A 25,621-nucleotide genomic window follows, 5' to 3' on the forward strand; every position below is an offset into this window, starting at 1 on the left:
TGTATGTGGACTGTCCTGCTGGCACTCTGTCCTTCTACAGAGTCTCCTCTGACACTCTGATCCACCTCCACACCTTCAACACCACATTCACTCAAACTCTTTATCCTGGGTTTTATGTCTGGTCTCGTGGTTCCTCAGTGTCCCTGTGCTGAGTGGAGTGTAAAGAGTGTCTCCTGTTACAGAAACACTCTGACTGTTGAACAGATAGTTCAGTCTGTACATGTCTGTCTCTTTCACTCACAAACACGTTTTCAGATTCATGGATTCAATCAGTTGATGTTTGAAACTCTTCTAAATGATTCCTTGTAAACTTCTTCCTCTTCAGTCACAAACAAACAGGAAGTGATGTCACATGTGTTCCTGTCCACACAGCAGAATGAGTCTATTGCTGACAGTGATGTACAAACAGAGTGAGCATTTCTGAGGCCCAAAATAAACTGAGTAGTTCACTGAATGAACAATGGACTGTGAGCTCAGTTCCTTCATCATTAGTATGGATTATATATGTATATGTATTATATTAGTATCATATATATCAGGTGCTGCTGCTTTCAGTCATTGTGCAAATGTGCTGTTTGTAAGCTTGTAAAGCTGCAGTCAGCTGAGACTGAAGAAGTCACCTGATCAGTGAGCAAACGTTTCTGAAAACGTCCAGATGAACAGAATCAACCTTTTGGGATCAGCCAGCAATGCAGCATCATTGTTGTTCAGCTTCAGAGGTTTGCAGGAATGAACTGATGACCAGAAACAGCTGCAAAGTCCAAGAAAATACCAGCTGGAGTTCAGCTGCATTTGAAGAAGTCAAAGAAAAGTAAGGATGGCAAAGGGCGACGTTTTCTTCCAAAGAGCTGCAAACATGGTCGACGCCTCATTAGAAGAATCATCTGGACATTTGTGAGGAACTCTAACCAAGAAAGCAACGTCACACAGATCCAACAGACAGTTTCCATGACTGCAAGTGTTGAGTGGAAAAATGCTACATTGCATTATTGCATCCTCTCACCACAGGAGGCGCTGTTGGCACCACTGATTGCTGATCAGCTGTTCTCTGATGATCTGATTGATACTGTGAATAACGGGACTCACTGAACTCTGTGACACAGTGAAGATTACAGAGTTTAACTTCAACATCTGACTGACGTCACACAGACAGAAGGATGAACCAGTGAGGCACAGAACACAGTTACTGGAGATACTGGATCAGCTCCATGTGAACCTCTGATGGAGAAGCTGCTGAGCCAGAGAAACATCAGGACATGACAGCAGCTGCACTTATCTAACAACATGTAGCAGAGCTGATCTATGTTAGAGGATCTATCACAGCAGCTGAAGCCAAAGTCCAACACTGGATACCAGCTGAGCCTGTGCTGAGTGTAGTGTTACAGGAAAAGGGCAGAAACACTGGTAGCTCCCAGTGATGCTGACTGGGGCACAGAGCTGAATGATGCAGCATCAGTACACTGTTTCAGTCTGACTGACAGAGAAACCTGTAGCTGTATCTACATGTGAGGCAGAGGCCACACAAGCAGCTTTCTATGTTTCACAGTGACTGAGATCTTCAGTGGGGGTGGACATGCTCCTGTACAGACCTCTGAGGAGAACCAAGGTGCAGTCAAAGAGTCCAGTCTGTCCTCACAGATGTGAACATGTGCTTTCATCAGGTCTGCTGTCAGCTAGCAGGCTCACATCAGAATCACTGTTCCTGAAAAACACAGTCTGTGTGACATCATCAGTCAGCTGATGGTCCCAGATCTGAATGGTTTCTGTCTCTACTGAGGAAGTCAGAGAATATCACTGAGGTGTGGATCAGGTCTGAGTGAGCTGTGGAGGGACAGCTTTAAACAGTCCACAGGTCTCACGTCCTGCTCAGTCTGCTAGCAGATACCTCGTATTGTTCCAGATGTGCTGACATCAGCAGCAGCACAGCTCTGTGATACCATGAATCTCAGTTATTGATCCAACACACAGTAAATACAAAGATCAGGATTTCTGAGAGTAATCATTATGAGTCTGAACACATGATCACTGAATGTTAGTCTCCACAATAATAAGCTAACACAAGCAAACACAGCTTTCAGCTCTTATTTTGAAACTGGCTTATTTAGAGAGCTGTGATGTGAGCGTGCCTGGCTCTGAGGCACTTGGGTCAGCCTCTGTTGTTTAGAAGTGTTACAGACTGTGAATGACACAGACCTGTCAGTTTCCATGTTTGTCTGTAACACAGCTCAGGGCTCCATGCTGAACGCATCCATCCAGTGTTATTGATCCAGGACTGATACCAGCATTGGGATCAATACTACAACACACAATCACATGTGTCCACGTGATGCAGTTTGAAGAGCAATCAGATGTCTCTGTATGAGGAGGCGGGGTCACAGGAGGTTCACAGAAACTCTGCAGCAGCAGCATCATCAGCTCACATGGAAACTTTGATGATTCACTTCTGTGGTGTTTTTACAGAAACACGTCTCAAAATTAGCTCCACCTGTTTTGTGAGCTTTGAGTTTCTTGTCTTCATCCTGGATTCTTGTGTTGCTGTTTTTACACACAGCAGATATTTCCTGGTTGCTTCCTTGATGACCACATGAAGCTTTCTGAAGCTTGGATTGAAAACGCTTCATTACTCAAAGCTTTCCAACACAGGCCTCTGTGCTGCCATCTGGTGGACAAACATGTGAAGTGCAGCGTGAAGCTACAAATGAAACTGCTTCAGCTACGTTTATATATAACATACTATAACCTATATAATGTGGAGATCAGGGAAATTATTTTGTTGCTACTGTTAATAATCATCATCATTACCATTGCATTAATAATATAATCTACAGCATTGATATTGCATTCAGATGTTTAAACATTTTGGTACCCAATTAGCCTTTACTACAGGTGCAGTTATAACCACTTTAAACTGTTGAGTGTAATCTATGATCTTAAGTGCTTTTGAATGCTTGTTATAATCTTAAGTGTGTATGGGCTGATTCTGTTGATTCTGAGGACACTCTGTGCAAAGTCTTGACAGGAAACTGCAGGTTTGCAGAGCGTGCTTTTGCAAAAGTGAAACTAAAAGCAGAGTGTAAGTGCAGCTTATTCTGAGGAGCTGTTTGGATGATGCTATTTGAATAACCAGGTTGTTCATTATTATCTTTTATACTTTTATATTCTTTTATTAAGCTTCTAGTAGAGGTTCTTGATTAAAACATTTATTCAATATACTACATATATAGTTTTAGTAAACTGCTAACACATGTGAGAGTGGCCTCTGTTTGACTGCGAGCGTTAGTAGGTGAGAGGTGACACAGAGTGCCAAGTGAGGTCGTGACACACACACACATAGTAGATACATTCAGTTATAGGTGAGAGGTTAATCATGTTTGCTTGCAACTGCGGGCGTGCAGAAGTGGTATCTTACTGCAGAGCATGGTCTGTGGTTTTGGAGAAGCGGCAGTCAAAAGGTTGACAGGAAACATCTGCCATGAAGATAGAGATAATGTTCTTTTCAAACTGTGTTAAAAGTCATTGTGGTTTTGATTTGACGTATGTATGTATGTATCTGTGTGACGTTGAAGGGGCGTCATTAAATTCAAACCCCGATGGTATAAAATATCTGTTTATGCTTTGATTAGTCGGAGATCAGCGCTGTCTGCGTACGGCGCTGGTCCCCCCACGCGTGTGTTCATTAAAATCAATTGTTTGACCAAGCTCTTCTGGACCTGGTTGTTTGTACTCTCCTTCCTCAATATTTGAACCTTAACAATAACTATATGTATAGTGTGTTATGTAGGTGTTAGAGCTGGGGGTAGAACTGCTGATGGCCTGGTTGTTATTTATGTTCCCCATGGTTCACCAGCTCTCACACAACATCAGCACCAATGATCCACGTCCTTATAAACCTCTGAATCAGGTCCTGAAGCTGTGACGTCCTGAGTGAAGACCTCACTGATCACATGACTCTGGTCACCTGGACTCAGTGTTTCTGAAGCAGTGTGCTGGGTTTTTAAAAATACGTGGCTGCTGCCTGATGTTGGGCCCACAGAGGAAGACGACTCACTCGCTCTTCTTCACTTCCTCCTTAAACATGAGGAAGGAGAGCAAAGTGCTGCCAGACTCTTATTTCTGACAGGAACAGAAGAAACCACAGCAAACTGGTCCAGTTCTTCATCTTCATCACAATCTGTTTATTTCTGATGGTGTCTTCAGTCTGAAGTTTGAAGTTTCCATGTCTGTGTGATGTGTGGTGTGAAGGCTGCTGGTTAAACTGGGACTCACTGTTTAAAGCACTGAGTGCTCATAGAGAGATGCTCCATGAGTCCCAGTACAGACTACAAACATGGTGGAAACTTAGCTTTGATATCCACACACTCTGCACGTCTGTGAGTAACTGTGATGAAGATGTGCAGAGATCTGTGTCCAAACAGGAGAAAGACTGTAAAGACTCTGTGCTTCTAACAGCCTCTGTTAACATATGTGAGGCTGTTTGTTGTTGTTGCCATGGAGCTTTGCACTGTTTGGGTCAGCAGGTCATGTGATCAGGTTTGTTCTGCTGGACGATGGTTCAGTGTCAGGTTTGTTTGCATTCATCAATAAATATCTAAATAAATCAAAGACTCCATGTTTGTTCTTTCATCATGTGACCTCTGCTCATCCATCTCTGTGTGTATCAGGATACATTTGGTTCATAATACACAGAAAAATCAGAGTTATTACCTGTAATAAATGTGAAAGATTCCTGCAGTGATAACCAGGCAGGACTGAAACACATCCAAGCTGTCACCACGGTAACAGCACCGCCCATCCACAGGTGAGGGGAGGAGCAAAAAGAGGGACTTTGACCATTTTATACTAAAAACACTCAACTAATGTTTCTAATATGAAACAAATAAGCCCACATTAATGTGAGCGTTTATTAAATAATAATAATGATGATTTCCTCCTGATCTCATTTCCACAGCAGAGAAAACTGTGGTGTATATTGAGGTGGAGGGTGTGGTCTGTGGCTCAGGTGTAGAGTGAGGGTGGGGTGCACCACAGCAGCATGCTGGGACTGCTGAGGGTGGAGGAGGGAGTGATGATGACATCAGAGCTGCAGCACAGAGACCAGTGAACACACAGTCTGTTCATCTTTGCATAGATACAATATACAGCACAATATTGAATGACAGACACGCTGTGGGAGCTTCCACAGATACACTGACGTCAGCATCCAGAGTCCTCCTGCTGCTCCCCCCTCAGAGCCCCGTGATCAGCACCAACACATTCAGTTAGATGACAGAGTCCAGCTGCAGCTAGAATCAGCTCCCCTCTGTGAACAACAGCACAGCGTCAGTGTTTCACACTCAGTGAAAGGAGGAAACAGCAGAAGAACACCATGTGTGCTACGTTTCCCAGGACACACTACAAACTGCACAAATACAGAGCAGCACGTGGAAGGACCTGGAGCTGCATTTACAGAGCTGCAGACAGCGTGATGTCCTGTATGGACAGGTGGAAGGAACCAAGTCCTCAGCTGGAACACTCGTGTTTGTCCACAGACAGGAAACACAGCAGGAAACTTCCTCACAGAAGTGCAGCTCATGGATAACACACTTCCTGTCAGTCAGAATGAGGCTGCAGCCAAACACAGAAAGGTGTTTTTGTCCAGATGAGCCCAGAGAAGAAACACGAGTGTTCACAGACATCAGAAGCTCAGAGAGGTGAAACATGAGGTTGGAGTCCTCGTCAGCATCCAGAAGAGCTGCTGTGAAACCCTGAGTACTCATGACAGACTCTGATGGCACAAACACATCATGATTCAAACAGAAAGACAAACATGGAGCTCCTGATCCTCCTGCATGAGAACAAGCTGACATGAGCGCTGTGTCTGAGAGTGTCTCCCTGTCACAGTGACAATAACACAGCTGCTGCTCACAGTCATTAAACTGACCTGAGGTCAGCTGTGCTCCTTACATATGAACCATGTGACCTCACATCAGTGCTGTGGATGACTGTAGTCATAGAAGAGTAGAGCTGTAGCAGGTGGTGTGAGGAGGAGGTGGTGTATTCTAGTTAACGCAGTACTGAAACACTCCAGCAGAGGGCGCTGTTAAGTCCTTATTGTAACACAGTTACTGTGTGCAGTTAGACTTCATACATAATCTGCACTTATTTCCATCAGACATGCTGTCAGTAAATGATTGGTTTCTATTGATTCTACTTCCTGTTGACTCGTTTGATGACAGTGAAACAATCACAGCTGATTGTGTGATGATGTAAACTGTCACTGTTACATTCAGTGTGTGTGACATAATGTTAGTGCAGGCTGATAACAGCCTGGTTCTGTTAGAAACACATGAACGTGTCCATAGATCAGTGTGTGTTTAACATGAGAGCTTCAGCCCTGCTGATGTGTTAAATAAAGACATGCAGGAAAACTGATGAGACTCTGAAATAACTCTTTATATTTATAATGTAACTCTGCATCAAAAGAACAACAAAGGATCCCAGACAGGTTTCTGTGAACAAAGACCATTCTGATGTTTCTGTGTTTCTAACACTTTGACATTATTAGTAAACAGACTGCAGTGAGCAGCATTTATAAAGAGCTTCTATATAAAGATATGACAGCTGTTTGACAAGTTTATCACTCTGTGTTTGGACCTGATCAGTCCAGCTGTTTACTTGAAACATGTTCATTTACCTGTTCTGTTATATTCATGTTCTTGTCTCTGTTGAAAACACATTTTAATGTCCCTCAGATTTTTCTCCCAGATGAATAAATATAAAAATGACACAAACTGACTGCAGCTACTTTTTGTCCTTTCTGTCAAAAACCTTCATGTGACTCATGAGAGACACGTTTCAGCTGTTTGTGACAGATCAGAGGCCAACAAGTCATTTATAACACTTTCCATCATTGTTTAAAGTTCTCAGTGTTTCTGTGTTGCTGCGTATAGGATCTCCCAGCATCATCACTGTGCTGTCCAATCATTGTGTGCGAGGTTACCCTTATAGTGCGATGTGTGTTTGCACAAAGAGAAGCATGTGTGTCAAATATAAATAAGCACAGAACAGAAACAGCTGCTCGTTTCTTCTGTTTAGAGTCAAGTTAGTGTTTTGTGTCTTTGTTTGAGGCCTGATGTCGAGCAGAGGTGTGTGTAACTGCACTGCTCTGTTATATGTGTGAAGTGTGTGCTTCTCTTCAGCATCATCTTTGTCACTGCTGATTCCTTTGTGTCATCATGTGTTGAGAAGAGAGAACAGTTATAACGGAGGAGCAAAAGGAAGCCCTGAAATCTGCATCAACAAGGAAGTGTTGGCTCACCAGTGATCCCAGCAGAGCCACTGGTTTGGCTCCAGTTGTTCTAGATTCAATGATGTTGTTGCTACAGATACATGTCAGCATCTTTATTGTAGTAAAGTCTTGTAATGTGAAGATAGAAACAAGGCAGCAAACAGCTCCATGATCTGATCTTAATGATGTTGTTTTTATTCCTGTCTGTCAGAACTGGATTGGAAACTATCAAAGGTCTAAAAACAGCCTCGACCCTCCCACAGAGCAAACTTTACACACGTCATCTTTCAGCTACAATCTTTGTTGCAGGGATCTTCTGCCAAACAAGGCTGAGAGAAGATTTCTTACAGCTGTCATGTTGATGCTGTTTCAGTCTTTGGGCAAACACACTCATATATTAGGGCTGATATCAGGGCTGCACAAGTTCTTGTGATCATAAATAACAGAAGTGTGGAAGGCAAACATGTTATTGTTGGATGAAACTTCATGAATCCTTTGTAGATTATTTGCTGTTGGAGCCTTTCTTTTCTCTTCAGGTGTACAGATGCTGAGGAGGCAGGTGAAGCAGGTGGAGCTGTTGTGATGCTGGCAGAGGGTGTGTCTTAGTAACTCTGTGAGGCAGAACTGGATCCAACATTGTGGATGTGTTGATGTTGGAGCCATTAAGAGTCTCTGGCCACACTGTAGGATTTCCCTTTGATCCACTGTGGGGGCATTTTGGAGTCTGTCAGTGAAACTCTTCATGTTTGTGTTTGACTCCAGTTTATAGAAACAGAGAAATGTGTCATGCTTTTGTTCGGCCTCCACAAATACACACATTTGTTCATTGGTTGGACTTTTTGGAAGGAGACACATTGAAAACCATGTTAATAAGATCTTGTTGTTTCCTGTGGATCCGACACAGAGAGTGGACTTCAGACAGAAAGCGTGGAAGAGATTTTAGAGGCCGTGTGTGGCAACAGGAAGTTTCTGTGTGTTTGCTGATCTTACATGTGGAAAACAACACGTGATGTTTGTGAAGTTCTACAATGATCATTGTTCTCACAGCATTTTGAGTGGGAACAGTTCAAACTGGGAGTAGTGGGAGTTATTTACTGATTGAAACAAGCTGAATGTTTCTGTGACGATGAAGATCAGCAGCTCAGCTGATCAATGAACTGACATCTATCAGTCGTTTCATGAGATGAAGTCATCAGCAGACATTTGTTCTGACTGTGTGATGAATGTCAGAACGTCAGGGCTCTGCTTTAGTCACTGCTTGATGATCATTGGCTCATTGTTGAATCCAGGGCCCAGTCTGACCTCTGACCTTTGCTGCAGGTCTTCTGTGTTATCTCCACTTTCATGTCTGATCTTCTGCTGTATCGTCCAAAATAAACATCTGGATCATTTCCAACACTTCAGCAGATCTTTAGTTTGGGCAGTGCAGCACAGAATAACACATATTGTACTATACTGCCCACTTCCTGATCTTATTGGATCTGTGTGTGAGGTTGGTGAAGGAAACACATGTTTACTGAGTGAGTCGCTGCCATTAGGAACTAGTTTTTATATCACAGCCTGGAAATCACACAGGACCATTTCTGCAAGTGAAAAGTCGTCATTGGAGGAAAATGATTGTGTAGTTTGTGCGACTGAAGACTTGTCCCAACTACATGTGCTGCTGACCTTTGACCTTTCCTTTAGGTGCACAGAGGAGTCGGTGGAAACATCCAGAACTGAGGCAGTGCTACAGATGCTTCAAATAAAGTGGTGTATTATCCATATTTTCTATGGATCACATCCAGTATCCTGATCTAACGAGCCCCCTTTTTGTGGATTTTAGAGCCTCTGACTTTTGCTGCGTCTCATTTCAAGCACAAGAGCAAGAAGTGGATGAAGAAATGGGGCGAGTGGGGTCAGTGTGGTGCATGTCAGCTGTGCTCACACATGCTTTCACAAAGAACATGTGTGTTCATCGGCAGCATTAAGGTGCACTTTAGTCTTCATAATAATAAAGTATTCTGACTTTATTCTTCTGAATCCTCACAGTCATGTTGCAGCTCTGCTCTGCTTTAAGAAAATGTTCTACCAGGATGTTACTTTCCTAAACGTGTTCTCCAAATGTTCCAAAGACTTTGTTCTAAGTAGTTCTACATGATGAAACATCCACACTAAGTTTAAGAAGGACACACAAACACCATCTGTCCTTTCATCATGTGTACAAACGTGTTCAGATGTCAAATGTACCGTGAATGGATGCAAATGTGGATCGTTCCAATAAAATGAGGCAGTTTTGTAAGTGGATCACAGTTTGAAGTTCATTATAACCTATAAGAACATGTTATTCAAACCAATTTTATCCAACAGGAAGAAGCATCAGGGGAACAGGAAACATTCAAACATGTTTACTGTAAGAACTGCACAAAGGAAGGAAAACACAATCCTACACACGAGCACTTTAAAATGGACATTTAGCTTTTCAAACATCAGGGAGCTGCAATAACAACACTGTGCCCATTCTGATCAGACTGAAAGATTTATAGAGATTTATCCATGTGCTGGAAAAGGATTTGATATCAACATAGATGCAGATTAGCAGGAGCATTTTCTTCATATTGATTTAGAGTTCAGTACCAGGAATATGTAGAATTAACATCTGTGTGCATGACGAGTGATGAAAATTCAAAGTCAGGCTTTCAAAGGATGTCAGAATTGGTGTCTTTATCTGTGACTGTCCCAGAGGAACCTACCTGAGGGATTATTACAGAGCTGTCTATATAGAAAGACTTGCATTGATTCACAGTGTACAATTCTTTCTAATCTATTAACATCTTCCTCCAAATCCTGTTTCTGCTGTTTAATGACATATGTCTGAATACAGACAGTGGAAAAATGTCAGTTTTAGTTTTACTGGATCTCAGTGCAGCATTTGATACAGTTGACCACAACATATTACTCAAAAGACTGGAGAACTGGACAGGTCTTTCAGGAACTGTACTAAACTGGTTCAAAACATACTTAGAAAACAGGAAATACTTTGTATCAATAGGTAACTTCACATCTGAGCAGACAAGTATCACATGTGGAGTTCCCCAAGGTTCCATCTTGGGACCCTTTCTGTTTACATGCTCCCACTGGAACAGATTATAAAGAACAACAAAATAAACTGTCATAGCTATGCAGATGACACACAAATATATATCACAATGTCACCAGGAGACCGAGGCCCCGTACAATTTTCTCCAGCTAAACAAAGACAAAACTGAGGTAATAGTCTTTGGCGCCAAAGAAAAACGATTACAGGTCACCAGAGAACTTCAATCTATACATCTAAAAACCACAAACCAGGCGAGAAATGTGGGTGTAGTGATGGATGCAGACCTAAACTTAGAAAAACACATTAAGACAATAACAAAATCAGCTTACTATCGCCTCAAGAATATTTCAAGGATAAAAGATCTGATGTCTCAACAGGACCTGGAAAAACTAGTCCATGCATTCATCTTTAGTAGGCTTGATTACTGTAACAGCATCTTTACAGGTCTACCTAAAAAATCAGTCAGACAACTACAGCTCATTCAGAACTCTGCTGCTCGAGTCCTCACTAAGACCAAAAAAGTGGACCACATCAGTCCAGCTCTGAGGTCTTTACACTGGCTGCCTGTCCGTCAGAGGATAGACTTTAAAGTTCTGATGCTGGCCTATAAAGCTCTGAATGGTTTAGGACCAAAATACATCAATGACCTCCTGACCCAGTATGAACCTTCCAGATCCCTCAGGTCATCTGGATCCGGTCTTTTATCAGTTCCCAGAGTCAGAACCAGACACGGAGAAGCTGCATTCAGCTTTTATGCTCCTTATATCTGGAACAAACTCCCAGAAAGCCTCAGATCAGCTGAAACACTCCGTTTATTTAAATCCAGGTTGAAGACTCACCTGTTCTCAGCTGCATTTGAATAAAGCACCAAATCCACACTTTAAGCTTAAATTTCAAAACTTACATTTAACTACTGATTTTATCTACTGTTCTGATCTGTTTTGATTTTATATACTGTTTTGTTTGTTTGTTTGTTAATTAGTTAGTTAGTTTGTTTGCTTGTTTTAATCAATTTTAAATCATGCTTTTTATTTGTTTTTGTTTCTAATGTCTCTGTAAAGCACTTTGAATCACCTTGTTGTTGAATTGTGCTATACAAATAAACTTGCCTTGCCTTGCCATCAGAAGGGCTCAAACCTCCTGCTGTTTCTACTGGACCATAAATTCTACTTTATGATCATCTTCAAAAATAAAAACGTGAGTTTATTTGTGAACTCTGTGAAATGTGTCTGATGTTTAGTTTGAACCAATCCTGTGTCAGCTGCAGCCACATCATTGCCACACATACAAATGGGTGCGTTCCTGTTTAGACCTGCTGGCTGTCAATGGGCTTCATTCCATTTCAGACTGCCGGTGGTCGGCTGTGATCTAAACTGAACATGGCTCCTGTGTTAGAAGAGCCTCTGATTTTAAACTTTGCACATTTAATAGTTTCTTTCCAACACTGTGGAGCTACCAGCCCAGTATATGTAGCCACAGTAGATGGAGTTATCAAGCTGACTGACAAACATCAGGACTCATGTGATCCCTACATGTGGACCTTTCACAGATGGATCCAAGTGCAGATTCAACTCTGCATTACATTTGACTTCAGCTGTTACACACTTTCTAGCTGTGTCACTTCCTGCTTTTTGGATCAGATAGTTTATTCATGTCCACAAATGTTTGGCTGCATGTTTTTATCATCTATATTTCCAGTCTTCATACAGCCGATATTTCATGTGAACTCCAACCTGCCAGCTGCCATCATGTTTTCAGGGTTCATTCAGTGTTGAAATGTAGGACAAACAGCAGCACATGTTCTCTAAATGTTTGCAGTCATTTTAAATGAAGCTGATACTACATGAGACATTTTCCATATTTACTGTCTTTGAACAGAGAATAATAAAGCCATCAAACATATACAGGCTGTGCAAATACAAACTTCTGTGGTGCATTTGATGACCTGCAGAGGAGAACAAGTCGGGCTTTTCAGCCCTAACACAACCTCTTTGTTCTCAATACTACAAAACCTTCAAAGGCTGATATGCAAGTTTGCATGAATCACCAACACAGTTGTATTTGTTTCTAGTATAATTATAAATAAGCTGATCAGATATCTGCTGACTGATTAGATCCAGTATCTGTTACAGATGAACTGGATATCACAGCGCATGTTGTTAATCCGTCATATCAAACTAAACCGTGTTGCTGGTGTAAATATCCTCCAATAAAGTCAGATGAGGGCTGCTGTTGCCAGGTAACGATGATGTCACACTGGATCTTCTGATCTTTAGCATCGTAGCGCTCGGAGTCTGATGTTGGCTCATGTGTTGTTAAATACCAACATGACGTTCTACTAGTCAAGGCCTCACCTTAACCCACTGATGCTGATCACACAGACCCACTAATAGAACTGTTTTATCAGGGTTTGATGCAGCGTCAGCATTAATGTCACATTTAATCAGACACATTTACATTACAAGCCCACTACAACCATATGGAACTCCAAAGTGTTCAAAATTAAATAAATAAATAAGTCATGATGAAATAAATAACTATGTGAATAAATAAGACACAGATATGTAATGTGAGAATGATATAGTGAAATAATTGAACACATTTTGAAAAGAAGCTCATTATTGTGAAATATATTGCATTCTGCTATATAAATTTACTTATTATTGTGAAATATTATTTCATGATCATTATTTTTCACAATAACAGAGATTATTCCTGAGGCATTTTATTTATTCCCAGCCATTTTTAATCCAAATGTCCTTTTTTTCAAAGTCAGTCTTTATTTCAAAATCAAGTTTTTCCCAATGGCCTATTTATTTCATTATTATTACACATTATTTGACCACGAGCAATCTTTTCTGGTTTGACGCCGTCTTTGTAGCCAGAAACCAGCTCTCTCCTCGGCTTCCTCCACTACACGCTTCCCCCACGCCAGTCTCCTCCGTCACTATAAAGGGGAGAGTCATGAGCTCCATCACCCTCACCTGTGCCGTCCAACGTCCCGCCACCAGCCTCCACTGCAGCAGGCCAGAGACCACACCCCTGCCACAATAAGTAAAAGTATATCCTTGCTGTACCCTTAATGCTAAATGTGCTAAATTAACCGCTGCCTTTGCCCCTTTGGGATTATTCTTATGTCACTGGGATGTTGACCTTTGACCTTCACATTAGAGAGATGGGCAGACATAATTAGTGTATGAATTTTAAAGTAACAGGTAATAAAGAGAGTGACATGTCAGACAAGTGGAGTGGTTTGTTTGTCCATAGAGATGCTTCCTTTTGTTTGTTTTAAGGTTTAAATGGATTTGTTGAATGTGTTTCTTTTCATCAATACTGCCATTTAGTTGTGTAAATGTGCATGTTAGAAGTGTGAAGAGGTTTTGTGTTTAGAAATGTATAGAAACCAATCATTTACTGACAGCATGTCTGACATGTTTGCGAGGTGCGCCTGCTGCTGGCGGCACAGGGAGGAGAGGGCAGGGCGGCGGGGAGTCTCTGGCTGGCTGGAGCGGCATCTAATAACCAACTCGCAAAACAAAATAAAAACAACAAACAGATATTATGATACAGACTTATAATCTGCACCGATGTTTTTTCTAAATTCTATAAAGTGAGCGCGAGAGCTCTCGGTGCGCCTGCGCGCTGCTGAAGTCAAAGTAAACTTTATTGTCATCTCCGCTACAGACAGTCCAGCATATAGAGAGACGAGACGACGAGGCTGCAGTTACAGCGGTGCAAGTAAACAAACAATAAATATAAGAAGAGTAAGAAAATAAATCTACACTTTAGGACTCGGGGTAAAGGATCAATAACAATTTAAATTTATAATTTACAGTTTGATGATTTAAAGTCTCACACAACCCGTCAAAAGGGGCGGGGCCGGCTGCTTCCAAGTAGAGCACATTTCATTTATAATGATGTAAATCCAAGCCCATCATGGATTCACGATCTGAATCCTGGGTTGTGTGAAATCCCAGAAATCAACCTTAGACAATAACAAAGGGAACAGAGATGTGGGAACAGGGCAGACACAAACATAGACTGAACACGGGGATATAGGAACTTAGGATACACATAGACGCGAACTAGACAAGGGGATGCAGGTGATAGGGGACACAGAGCAACTAAAGAAGACAGAGACCTAAGCCATAAGACAGAACTCAAAGAAACCAAAAACTAGACAGTATAAATAATATCATAAACTCAAAAACCCTGGGTCGACGACCCAGGCATCCTAACATGTACAGAACCTTGCAGTACAACAGAAACCTAAAAACATTCTTTGTAGTTGTTATTCTTAGTTGTTCTGCTGCCTAAATACCACAGGGTCTGATTATGAAGTTATTGAGCTGCACATACTTTACGACCTGCTTAAGTTCGAGGTCACAGCGTCTGTAGAGCAGCTGGAACATAATGAAGTCTACAAGGTTAAAGTTTTCTGTTGGGTCTGTGTTTCCACAAGCCCCGCTAATTCTAGAGACTTATTCATCATGAAGAAAACAAGACAGTCGATCGATCGATTACTTGCGCAAGGGAGGCCTCTCATCTGTTTCCAGCATGACAATGACCCCGATGATGGCCTCCTCTCGCTGCCTTTTATTGACAAACATCAAACAATAGTTTACAAAACACCTCCCCTTGCAACCCCCTTTGGTTACAAAGACAAGTCACTGTATGTAAATGTATACCGTACTTTCACGACCATAAGGCGCACTTAAAAGTCTTAGATTTTCTTCAAAAAGTACGGCGCGCCCTATAGCACAGTGCGCCCTGTGTGTTGTAATGAGGACGTAGTAGAGAACACCATGAGAACGCTAAAGAGTGAAGTGTGTGCGTTGACTTTATCGCACATACCTGTATAAAAGAACAGGTATCTGCGTTATGCAGGACACCGTTGTTTTAACAACCCTGAAAATGCCAAAGAGACACGCTTGCGAAGCACAGTTTAAACTGAAGGCCATCAGCTACGCGGAGGAACATGGAAATCGAGCAGCAGCGAGAGAATTTAAGATTAACGAATCGATGGTTCACAAATGGAGGAAGCTAGAAAACAAGCTCCGGCAGGTCAAGAAAACGCAGCTGAGTTTCCGCGGACATAAGGCGAGGTGGCCCGAGTTGGAGGAAAGACTCGAGCGGTGGATCATCGAGCAAAGAACGAGCGGGAGAAGCGTTTCGACGGTCACCATTCGGCTAAAAGCAGTTTCACTAGCTGAAGAGATGAACATTGAACATTTCCAAGGAGGTCCGTCTTGGTGCTTTCGTTTTATGAAACGGTGCCATTTTTCCATCCGGACCAGGACTACGGTAGCGCAGCAACTTCCAGCGGATTATAAGGAAAAGCTGGCCATCTTCCGCTCCTACTGCAGCAAACACATCGGCGACAAACACATCCAGGCCAGCCACATCACAAACATGGACGAGGTCCCGCTCACTTTTGACATCCCGGTGAGTCACACTGTGGAGAAGAAGGGGACCAGCACGGTAGCGATACGCACAACGGGGTATGAAAAGTCTTCTTTTACTGTTGTGCTTGGCTGCCATGCTAATGGACAGAAACTGCCGCCTATGGTGATTTTTAAGCGAAAGACTTTGCCTAAAGAGAAGTTTCCAGCAGGAATCATCATTAAGGCAAATGAAAAGGGCTGGATGGATGAGGAAATGATGAAAGACTGGCTGAGGGAGGTGTATGTAAGGAGACCAGGTGGTTTTTTCCACGCATCACCATCGCTCTTAACACTAGGAGTCCCAGGCTTCTACCTTTCTACCTTTAAAACCCGGAGAGCAGCCAAATGGCTTTTAGCTAAGCTTTAGCTTCAGCCAAGTGGAAGCTAAATTGGCTAGTCATTCATATGTATATTAGGTTGTTACCTGGGAATTCTGGAGGGAGGGGAGTGGGGGTGTGTGAACGAGGGGGTGCTGGAGCTGCTAAAAGCTGTGAACTTGCTTTTGTGTTTCATCTTGATGCATTCTCAATCATCCAGGGAAATAAATCTCCAAAAGTCACCAACTTGGAGTGTTTCAGTTTGCCGTCTTAGGGAGAAATCAACACACATGGGTGTATGTCCTTTGTTGCTGAGATTTACTGATAAAAACAGTACAAAAAACCAACCATTTGTACACATATTTACAAATAATTATAAAAAGTGAGTGAGTACATTTCAACATTTTCAGCAATCACTCACAATCCTGGCACTGCCATGGTATCTGTAGTCTGCATTGACCACATGTGTATCTGTTGCAGTGAACACATCGCACAGTGGCCTGATTGTTCTTGCATTTGTGTTTGACCTGACACGTGGCTCTTTTTCCAGGGCTAGGTGTGGAGGGTTGTGTCCAAAGCAACTGTTCTTTTCTTGCCTTCTTCGCAGCTACATGAGAGTGAGCCAACTCTCTTGCAAGCTCCACCAGGAAGTCCACCCGTCTTTCCTTCGTCCCGGTGCATGCTTGATACAGCACATGTGCATTCAGTGCTGCCATGTCAATCATGTTATAAAACACGGCAACTGGCCAGCGCCGTGTTCCTCTGCGGACAGTGTACTCCCGAACCATCTGGTCCATCACATCCACGCCACACTTTGTTTTGTTGTAAAGGGTGACAGTGTTTGGCTTCCTTTTGGTAGTGTTATCAGTCTGAACCACGCTGTGCATGCTGCTAAGAATATAGACTGTCTTCTTCCGTTTGGCCGCATACGCCGTCAGCGTGGCAGCAGAGGTTAACAACCTAACAACCTAATCGTACCCCTGACACTAAAACACCATGTTTAGTCTCCAAAACGCCTTCAAACTCTTGGCGACGCTCATTTTGTCCACAAGTGGAGTCACGTTCCAGTTTCTGTAAACATGGTGCAAACACACACACGACCCTGAGCTGAAAAGATGGATGGATGTGTAAAATCCATATTGCTGCTGTTCACAGCAGGACTTTGTTTAGCTTCTGTTCCAGTATTCCTGGACTGGCTTCTCCAAACCGGCAGCCTGCTGTTACGATCAGCTGTGGGAAATCTACAAACTCATTACAAAATATCAGAACTAAGACTTTTATTTTGACGGGTGGCGTCTCAGCTTCAGCGTGTTGATGGGCACAGCCATGGTTACCACAGCTGGAGTTGGTATACGGCGAGCTGTGAGAGGACAGAGATGGAGAACGCACATTTAACTCTTTAACAGGAGATACGTTACGACTAACAGACGACTGCTGTCTACATGATGTCTTTGCAGCCCTTATGCTACATGTTACACAACTTTTCTTCATGCCAACAAGACTGAGGTGCCACATAGTCGACACACACAGCTGATTATGATGCATGTTTTACTATTGCTATGTTCACATCATCTGCTTGGCTTTATTACTGAAAGCCTGGAGATCCTCTGACGTGTGCATGGCTGATGTGAAGTATGATTAGTCCTACATGACATCAACAGCAGAGGCAATGAAAGCTTTGTTGTTAACAGGTTGTAGGTAAAGTCAAATGTCTACTTCTACACTTGTGTTGGGTAAAGTTCTTCTCACTGCAGCAGATTTATATCTGTGCTTTCACAGGGCGTGATGTGGAGCTCAGCGCTGAGGTGCAGGTCTCCTTGGAGACGGCATCCTGGCTGAAATATTATCATGCTTCCAAAACATTTCAGCTTTTATTTTGAAAGAAACAAGACTTGAAAACGAATCCCCTTCTTCCTCTTTGTCTTTGTTCTTCAGAGGAGTGTCACCTGGACAAACTCAGGGCTGTTCTAGAGCCTTTCTTATTATTTGACTCCATAGAAATAAAACTGAATGGAATCAAACAAAAACTCCCAAACAGCTAAAACACTTTGCTTTATTCTCTTTTTTAACAAATACGTTGAAGTCCATCCATAACAACACAGCTGAGATCTCCTTTGTAATCAAGTGTTTACATCCTTTGTACAGATCTGCATACAAAACAATCATTTACGTCCCACAGAAGTCTAGTTACACGTAACTCTACAAGAACTGGTGAATGACAGAAACATAAGACACATGATCACAGGTGATAACAAAAAGAGAAAGAATTCATGTGTTAGTGATGTTTTTCAGCCCTGATGGCTCATGTTGGAGAAACAAGCTGAGGTACGTGGAAAGTTCACACACACAAGTGGGCGTGAGCGCACACACAGAGAGAAACACAACTGAAGCATCTGTTTGCTGTTTCTGCTTTCATCATCTCTGCTGCTGTGTCAGGCTGGGGTCTCTCAGTGACGTGGTTGAGGTGAAGTATGACGAGTATCCCTGATTCAGTCCATCGAGACAAAGGGCAAAGAAAGCTGTTGTTAACAAACTCTATGGTGATGTGGCATTTAGCTCTGACTCTACGCTCTGCTCAATCCTTTGAACCTGCTGATCAGTAAAGCTCTACGTGCTGCAGCAGATTGACCTCATCTGTGTTCACAGGTGTGGACCTCAGCGCTGAGGTGCAGGAGACTTTCATTCAGTTCTCCCTGCAAACAGCATCCAGCCTGGAAATACTGTCATCTTTCCCACAAATGGTGCTCTTATCTCAGAGAAGAAGTCTGATGTAAATAACTGCAATCAACAGTGATGTTCTGCACAGATCACTTTTACATTTTGCTCTCTAGATGAGTCCCAGCTGCCTGACCTTGTGTCCAGGTGATCGTCTCACTGAGGAGCTTTTGTTCTGAAAATCTCACGTCCATCACCTGTTTCCTTTTTACTATCTCTGCTCTTTCTTTATTCACAATGCTCATAATATCACACAATTATATTCATCACCTGCATGTTTTTATCCAGCTGCTGTTAGAACCAAACAAATAAAAGGATGAAAAGCCTGAAATCCTTTGATTTATTACATTTGAAACAAATATGAGAGCATCCCTAACAGCACAGCTGAGACCTTTGTTTTAATCAAGCCTTTGTATCGACACACTTGTAAAGATTCATATACAAAACATAATAGAATAAATCAATATAAAATACACATAATCACAAAAATGCAGCCATGTTGTGAGTTTGCATCTAAAACATGCATGTTTCCCTTTGTACAGGCAGATTTACAGCAGACAAAGCAACACGCTGATCGACTTTGACCGCTGCAAAAACAAAACACCCACCAAGTCTGAAGTCGATCAGAGGAACTGTTGACAGACTGACAGACAAACAGATGCTTGATTCATTAGTGCGATTAAATGTTCTTCTTTAGCAGCATCACTTCATGTGTTTGTGTTCCAGGAATAAAGGTCTGTTTAAACTGGACGTCTCCTCAGCATCACTCGTGCTGTCATGGTTTCAAAGCTGTGCAGAAAGAATCTGAGGGATGATACAGAGGTGACCAAAGTTACAAACATCCAGCTGTGCTGCAAATGTTTGCAGAGCTCCAAACTCTTTGGCTTTCTGCAGAGCAAGTATGGAAGAAGCACCTGAGCTAACTTCAGTTTAGACGATATGAGGAAAAATGCTGCTTCCCAAAGTTTCCTACAAGTATCCAGTTTATATTTAGAGAAGCGAAGGCTCTTTATCCTGACAACTACTCCCTGGTGGATCCCTGTCCTGTGACAGCAGCAAAGACTGTGTATCAGTATCATCAAAGCCACTTCAATAACCAGTGTTTAAAGCTCTCTAGCAGATGGACTTCAGTGGCAGCAGCCTCTGTCTGCTGTGTACAGAAGGTTCTCTGATGAAGCACACAGCAGATGCTGCACTACAACAGCAGCAGCTAAGCTTCAGTTTGCTTCGACGCCCTTTTTGACCTGTGAAACAGCAGAAAATGAAACATTTCAACACCCGTTTGTTAGCGTGAGCTATTCTGCTGTTTTTCATCATTTCACAGGTGAAATAAAATCACATTTACTTCCTGTAGGAGTGATCGTGTCCAGCCTGACTGAGACCATGTGCTCCATCCTGCACAGGTAATAAACCTCTGACATGAAGGGCTGTCAAGTAGTTTTAGACAAATGGGGGTAAAAGAGACGTTAAAAGCTTAAAGAGAAACTACATTTTCTAAGAACTGTCTGACGTTCACCTCTCACACAGTGGATACGATTCTGCCGCTGCAGGAATAATCTTTGTGCTTATGAAACTGTCCATGTGTTTGCAGAAAATGTCACATGTTCAAAGCCATCCCAGCACCTGGGGTTTGTATAAGTGCAGCTGCTGGTGGGGAGATAGTCTCACTCTTCTATATAAAGAGTCAGCAGGCAGCAGATCTTCATCTGTGATCTCCTCCATCATCACGTCTTCACTCTTCAGCAGCTATGGCTTCACTTCGTGCCCTTCTGGGAGTGGTGCTGTGCTCCTCATGGTTTCTGCTTCTGCCTCAGGCCGACTTTGATTTACAGAGTCATCCATAATATTTTTTCTTTTTTATTTTACTGCCCATCTATTTTCATACAAATGTCTCCGTCTTATGGAAAAGGGGTGGAGCTTATCCAACGAGGACAGGCAGGCCCCCCCAGACAGTTTAGCAGTCTATACAGGAGGCTGACCTTTGCAACATGTACTTCTATAATGACTTCACCATTTAGGTTATTTGGTTATGTTTCACCCTGGATTTTGTGTGATAATATTTATTTTGTCCACTGATTTAAAAACAACAAACTTTATGAATATAAAACAGAGTGAACAACAAAACATCAGCTTTGGAAACTTTGATGTAAAATTCTGCAGTTGTTTTCTCAGATATAGCATAAATCAAACTAACATACATCAGTGTGTTATTCATGTGCACACACACACACACACACACACACACACACACACACACACACACACACACACACACACACACACACACACACACACACACACGTGTTACAATAAACAGCTCTTATGCTTCTGTATGATTCTCAGTGCTTTCCATTTGCGTGTCCACAGGTTGCTGTAAGTGGTGCTTGACTGCAGTTTGCTCTCATTTCAAGTGGTTTGCTGTCACAAAGCCAACAGGAAGTCCGGCCATGGTTGAGCCAACTGAAGATGGGTTGAAGGTGGCGTCCTCGTTTCCTCTGTGAGTGCGAGAGGACAGACAAAGCAAACACCGTTTGGACAGCATTAAAATATTTACACTGATGATTAATGTTGTGTCTTTGCACCTGTAGCGATACATGTTGGAAAATGGAGACTTTAGCCACCAAGACTGACGTGCCTGGAAACTTCCCTGTGAGTACGCCCACAAAGACAGGAAACAGTTTAGCCACCGCGGTTAATCCTCCATCATCATCATCCAGTATTTTTCACATCTTTTCTTCTGCTGTTTCCCTTGTTGTCAGTCACGGGGTTTGTGACTGAAATGCGTGTGGTCGACGGGAAGCCTGACGAGTACGGCCTGAATCATTCCATCAACACCGGACGGAGTGAAACCTTTGTTGAAAACAGATTATATGGTAACGTTGCATTTAGCTTCAGTAAACTGTGAAGTTACAGCAGCAGATTTACATCACGTGGCTTCACAGGAAGTAGTCTGGACCTCAGCGCTGAGGTTCAAGCAGCTCTGCTTGCAGACGGCATCCTTCCTGAAAATGTTCTTCATCTTCCTCAAACCAGAACTTTTACATTGGTGCTGAAGTTCTATATAAAAACAGCCTGAAATACAAAGTGATGTTGTGCACTGATTACCTCACACTTTCCATGTTTCCTTCTACAGAGGAGTGTCCGCCTGAGTGTTTTGTCTGATCTGTTGTTGATCGTCTCATTGACACTGCATGCAGATCTGACACCAGGGCTGGACTGGGACAAAAAATGGTCCCGGGCATTTTGACTGGAGACCGGCCCCCCAGGTATTAAAGGAAAAACCATGAAGCCTTTGAATGAAAACAAACGCTGTTGTCACAGTGATGGACGCTGTCTTGTTGGTATACATGCATCAGTCTAATAAACTTAAACCTGCACCATCCTCCCTGTCCTGGTATTCTAAACAGGAAGTAGACTGTTGCTCGAGTTAACCTCCTGAACATCTACAACACACGGTGAAAACCTGACATTAAGACAGAGACTAGAGGTGAGATATGATCATTGCTGATTACTGATGACAGATTTAGATATGTTTTCATAAACCTTTCATTTGCCACATCAATAAACAGCACGGCAGGGCAAAATATGTTTTCTAACATGGCAACCTTTAAAAAGTGAAAGGAGACAGAAAGACAGCTGAGAAAGAATCAAACGGACTTTTTGATGCATTTTACACACAGTACTGGTGCAGAATCTAGAAAATGTGGGAAACACTGGCATCATATGCAGTACTTACTTCTGAAGAAATTATGATGGGACCCTAAAAAATGACTATGTACAATAATGGATTTCTATACATTTTACATCAGATGAAAACGTTTGTTGTAAGATTCAGATAATTATTTATTAAAAGTGAGACATTTTAAATGAGAACAAGAAAGAAAAGTATGTCTTTGTGCCCCCCTCTCCCTGTTAATGCCCTACCTGCCCCCCTGGCAACACTTTGCTAGACCCGCCCCTGCACAGTTACCAGCTGTCAGCTACACAAAAAGGATCCTGGTGTTATTTGTCTCTCAGAAACAGTTCATAACTTCAACTCATTTTTGTTTTGTCATGTTTTGTTCTTTACATTGTCTTTCTTCTATATAATTGTTAAACATTTAATAAATATGTCTACAAAAAGATTTTAAAAATCAGACATTTCACACAGACACCCAAATGATTTCTGACTGATGAAGGGGGCTGAAGGTGCCCTGCTCTTGCCCAGCTTCTGCTGCTCTCTCCCTGCTCACTGTCAGCAGCTGGCAGCCTCGGTCCTGCCTGAGACTCTTCATCTATCAGTGCCAAAGAATATGGGAAATAGCAACGCACAACATGCACATTACAAAACAAGCACATGAATCAGCATTACATTCATTAGTGAAGTGCTGACGTTCGTTCCTAAACTTTGGGCCTTAATTAACATCACTGTGAACTAATGTTTGCTTTGCTTCTTAACCAGTGAAGCAGCGAGGGGCTTTCTGAGGTTCCTGCTCGTAAATGCCCAAAATGAGTCGAGTATTTCTCTGCAACTACAAACTCTGCTTTCATCAGAGGTGTAAATATTACAGCACTGTGTCAGAGTCACTGAGGCTGGAACACAGAAAAAGGAAGTAGATGTATTTATTTTTAGGCTTTATTGCCTGGAACCACTTTAAAAATACGCTTTGGGTCACAATTAACTGCAGAAAACCAGGAATCCACATATGAACATTATCTGTGCAGAGATTTATGCTTCTGAAGGTAAACAGTGAAAACTTGCAGCACTAAATGCACAGATAGCCAGGCGTTTCACATTTTGGGACCATCTGCCAGTTTTCATTTCTTAGGTATTGAAGAGCAGAAATGATTGAATTTTATTTACATGCTTAAAAATGTTTGCTTTTGAATATTATTTGAAGAATTACCCACACACTCAGGCACTGTGGGCCTGTTTCCCTTTGCACAACCGAGTGTTGGAAACCTGCCTTTTCTCTTTAAACTCTGAGGGGCTGTAACTTTGGCTTCTATTGGCAGATTTGCATGATTGAGCCTCTTTTTAAAATAGTTTTAGCCAAGAGAATCAAGCTAACATCACTGTTTTTACGTCAGCTCACGTCACACGAGCTGTTTCAAGAAAAGTCCTCCTGTCACACAGCAAAGCCTACATGAATCACACCACTCTGCTTAAATAATAATAATAATGTTTAGTGAAGCAGGTGAAGCAAAGGGCTGCTTTTAATAGGCTGGGAGACCCAGGTGTGCTGCTTTAGCTGCTGAGCCTCTCATGCTAGCCTCCATCTATAAGCTGGGATCACAGGAGCACTGCAGTCCTGACTAGATCAAGGATTGTTATTCATGCAGGTGACAAAAGTTTACATTCACAGAGTCATAGGATTGAGCCTGGTTTGAAAAGCAGCTGTTTAATGCAGCTGCTTAGAGTTCACACACAGTAGAAGAATCAGACTTGAGTCACATTTCAAACACTGGAAAAATACTCAGCAAGTAACAATGAAAACAGCACAGACTCAGTATATCCTGTTCAGTCCTGTGTTTGATATGAATGTGCTGTTCAGAGAGGATCTCATGTCCTCTTTTACAAAGCCTTTGTTTCATGATGTTTGTGTATAAATGAATGTAGGTGTGTTTCTAAGTGTGAAGGAGCCCTGGGAGAAAAGACTGAAGCTTGTGCCAAAGAACAAACAGGAAAGAAAGATCAGCATTAATGAAGACGAGCACAGAAGGAGCCCAAGCACGTGTTGCTTTTTCAGATTTCTCTAAAAGTGTGTGTTCATTTGTTCCATCCTTCACAACAAACAACAGCTGACAGACACACATGCACTCTGTGTCACTTCACAGGGGCTGATGAAAGTGGACACAGTAAAGACCTGCTCTACACATCCTGCACTCTGTTAACAGACTTTATTCTGCAGCATCAACAGATAAAAATATATGAAGATATAGAAACGTTTAACATTGTGACTGTTCACATTAGTGAAGCTGTTACTTTGCTGCCAGGTGGGAAAAGAAGCCTAAAGCTGAGTCTGATTAAACATCTGCTGCACCAGAGAGTTTCATGGCCCTGCTTTATCCTGTGCTTGCTGACCACCTCGTCCTGAAACCTCTTCATCATCCTCACAGTTGTGTGAAGAAAGAGGGAAGCAGGTGGAAACCATCTGTGCTGCTGTGTTCACTTGTGTGTGTGCGTCTATGGTCATATCTAATGTGTACCTACAGACAAACACAAACACCTGGCATTGCACAAGAGTCTCTATGGAGCAACCTGCAGATGTCAGAGATGTGATTAGAGGGTAAAGTGGACTAGTGAGAGCATCTATGTTGTTGTTGTCTGCTGGGGGACAGCATCAGCTGCAGAGATGCATCAGGATCAGCAAACTAATCTGCAAGGCTGCAAGTGTCACTGAAGGAGTTTGAGTCAGTGAGGGACTCAAACTCACACAGCTGCTCAAGAAGGCTCAGCAGCTGCTGTATTTCCTGAGGAGGCTGAGGAAATTTGGTATGTTGGCCAAGATCCTCAGCAGGTTCTACAGCTGCACTGTGGAGAGCAGCCTGACAGCTGCATCACTGCATGGTACGGCAGCACTACTGCAAACCGCAAACGCCTGCAGAGAGTGATAACAACTGTGGAGAAGATCATCAGGACCCCGCTGCCCTCTCTGCAGAGCAGCTACCATCACAGAGTCCAGAGCAGAGACACACCTCTGCCCTCGAGACGAAGGTTCAGAAGTGTGAAATGTAGAACATCCAGACTCAACAACTCCATCTTCCCCACTGCTATCAGACTCCTGAACAGCTGACCGACCTCAAACTGCAGTTTGCA

At 42.5% G+C, this 25,621-nt stretch overlaps 2 protein-coding genes and 1 long non-coding RNA gene across 4 annotated transcripts in view; all 3 read left to right on the forward strand.

Annotated features, from left to right (window-relative positions):
- LOC146712346 (protein NLRC3-like) overlaps positions 1–1,920 on the forward strand; it is a 15,095-nt gene extending 13,175 nt beyond the window's left edge. The window contains exon 6 of the mRNA XM_085436248.1: positions 1–1,920. This exon is cut by the window's left edge and continues 378 nt beyond it. Coding sequence (XP_085292374.1) covers positions 1–152 — 152 coding nt within the window. The 3' untranslated portion in view covers positions 153–1,920.
- Positions 1–25,621, forward strand: part of LOC146712345 (protein NLRC3-like) — a 113,450-nt gene that overhangs the window by 18,375 nt on the left and 69,454 nt on the right. The gene's annotated exons all lie outside the window — the stretch shown is intronic.
- On the forward strand, positions 21,046–22,035 carry LOC146712347 (uncharacterized). 2 transcript variants are annotated; one of them, XR_014916818.1, is made up of 3 exons: positions 21,046–21,319; positions 21,411–21,471; positions 21,582–22,035. It is a non-coding gene; the product is annotated as an uncharacterized LOC146712347 (long non-coding RNA). The 2 variants fall into 2 exon arrangements; XR_014916816.1 differs by having other exon boundaries at positions 21,411–22,035.

This window comes from Copadichromis virginalis, linkage group LG3 (assembly GCF_057382275.1).
Source record: "Copadichromis virginalis isolate Kocher_CV1m ecotype Utaka linkage group LG3, C_Virginalis_male_GT1.1, whole genome shotgun sequence".
NCBI classification, from domain to species: domain Eukaryota; kingdom Metazoa; phylum Chordata; class Actinopteri; order Cichliformes; family Cichlidae; genus Copadichromis; species Copadichromis virginalis.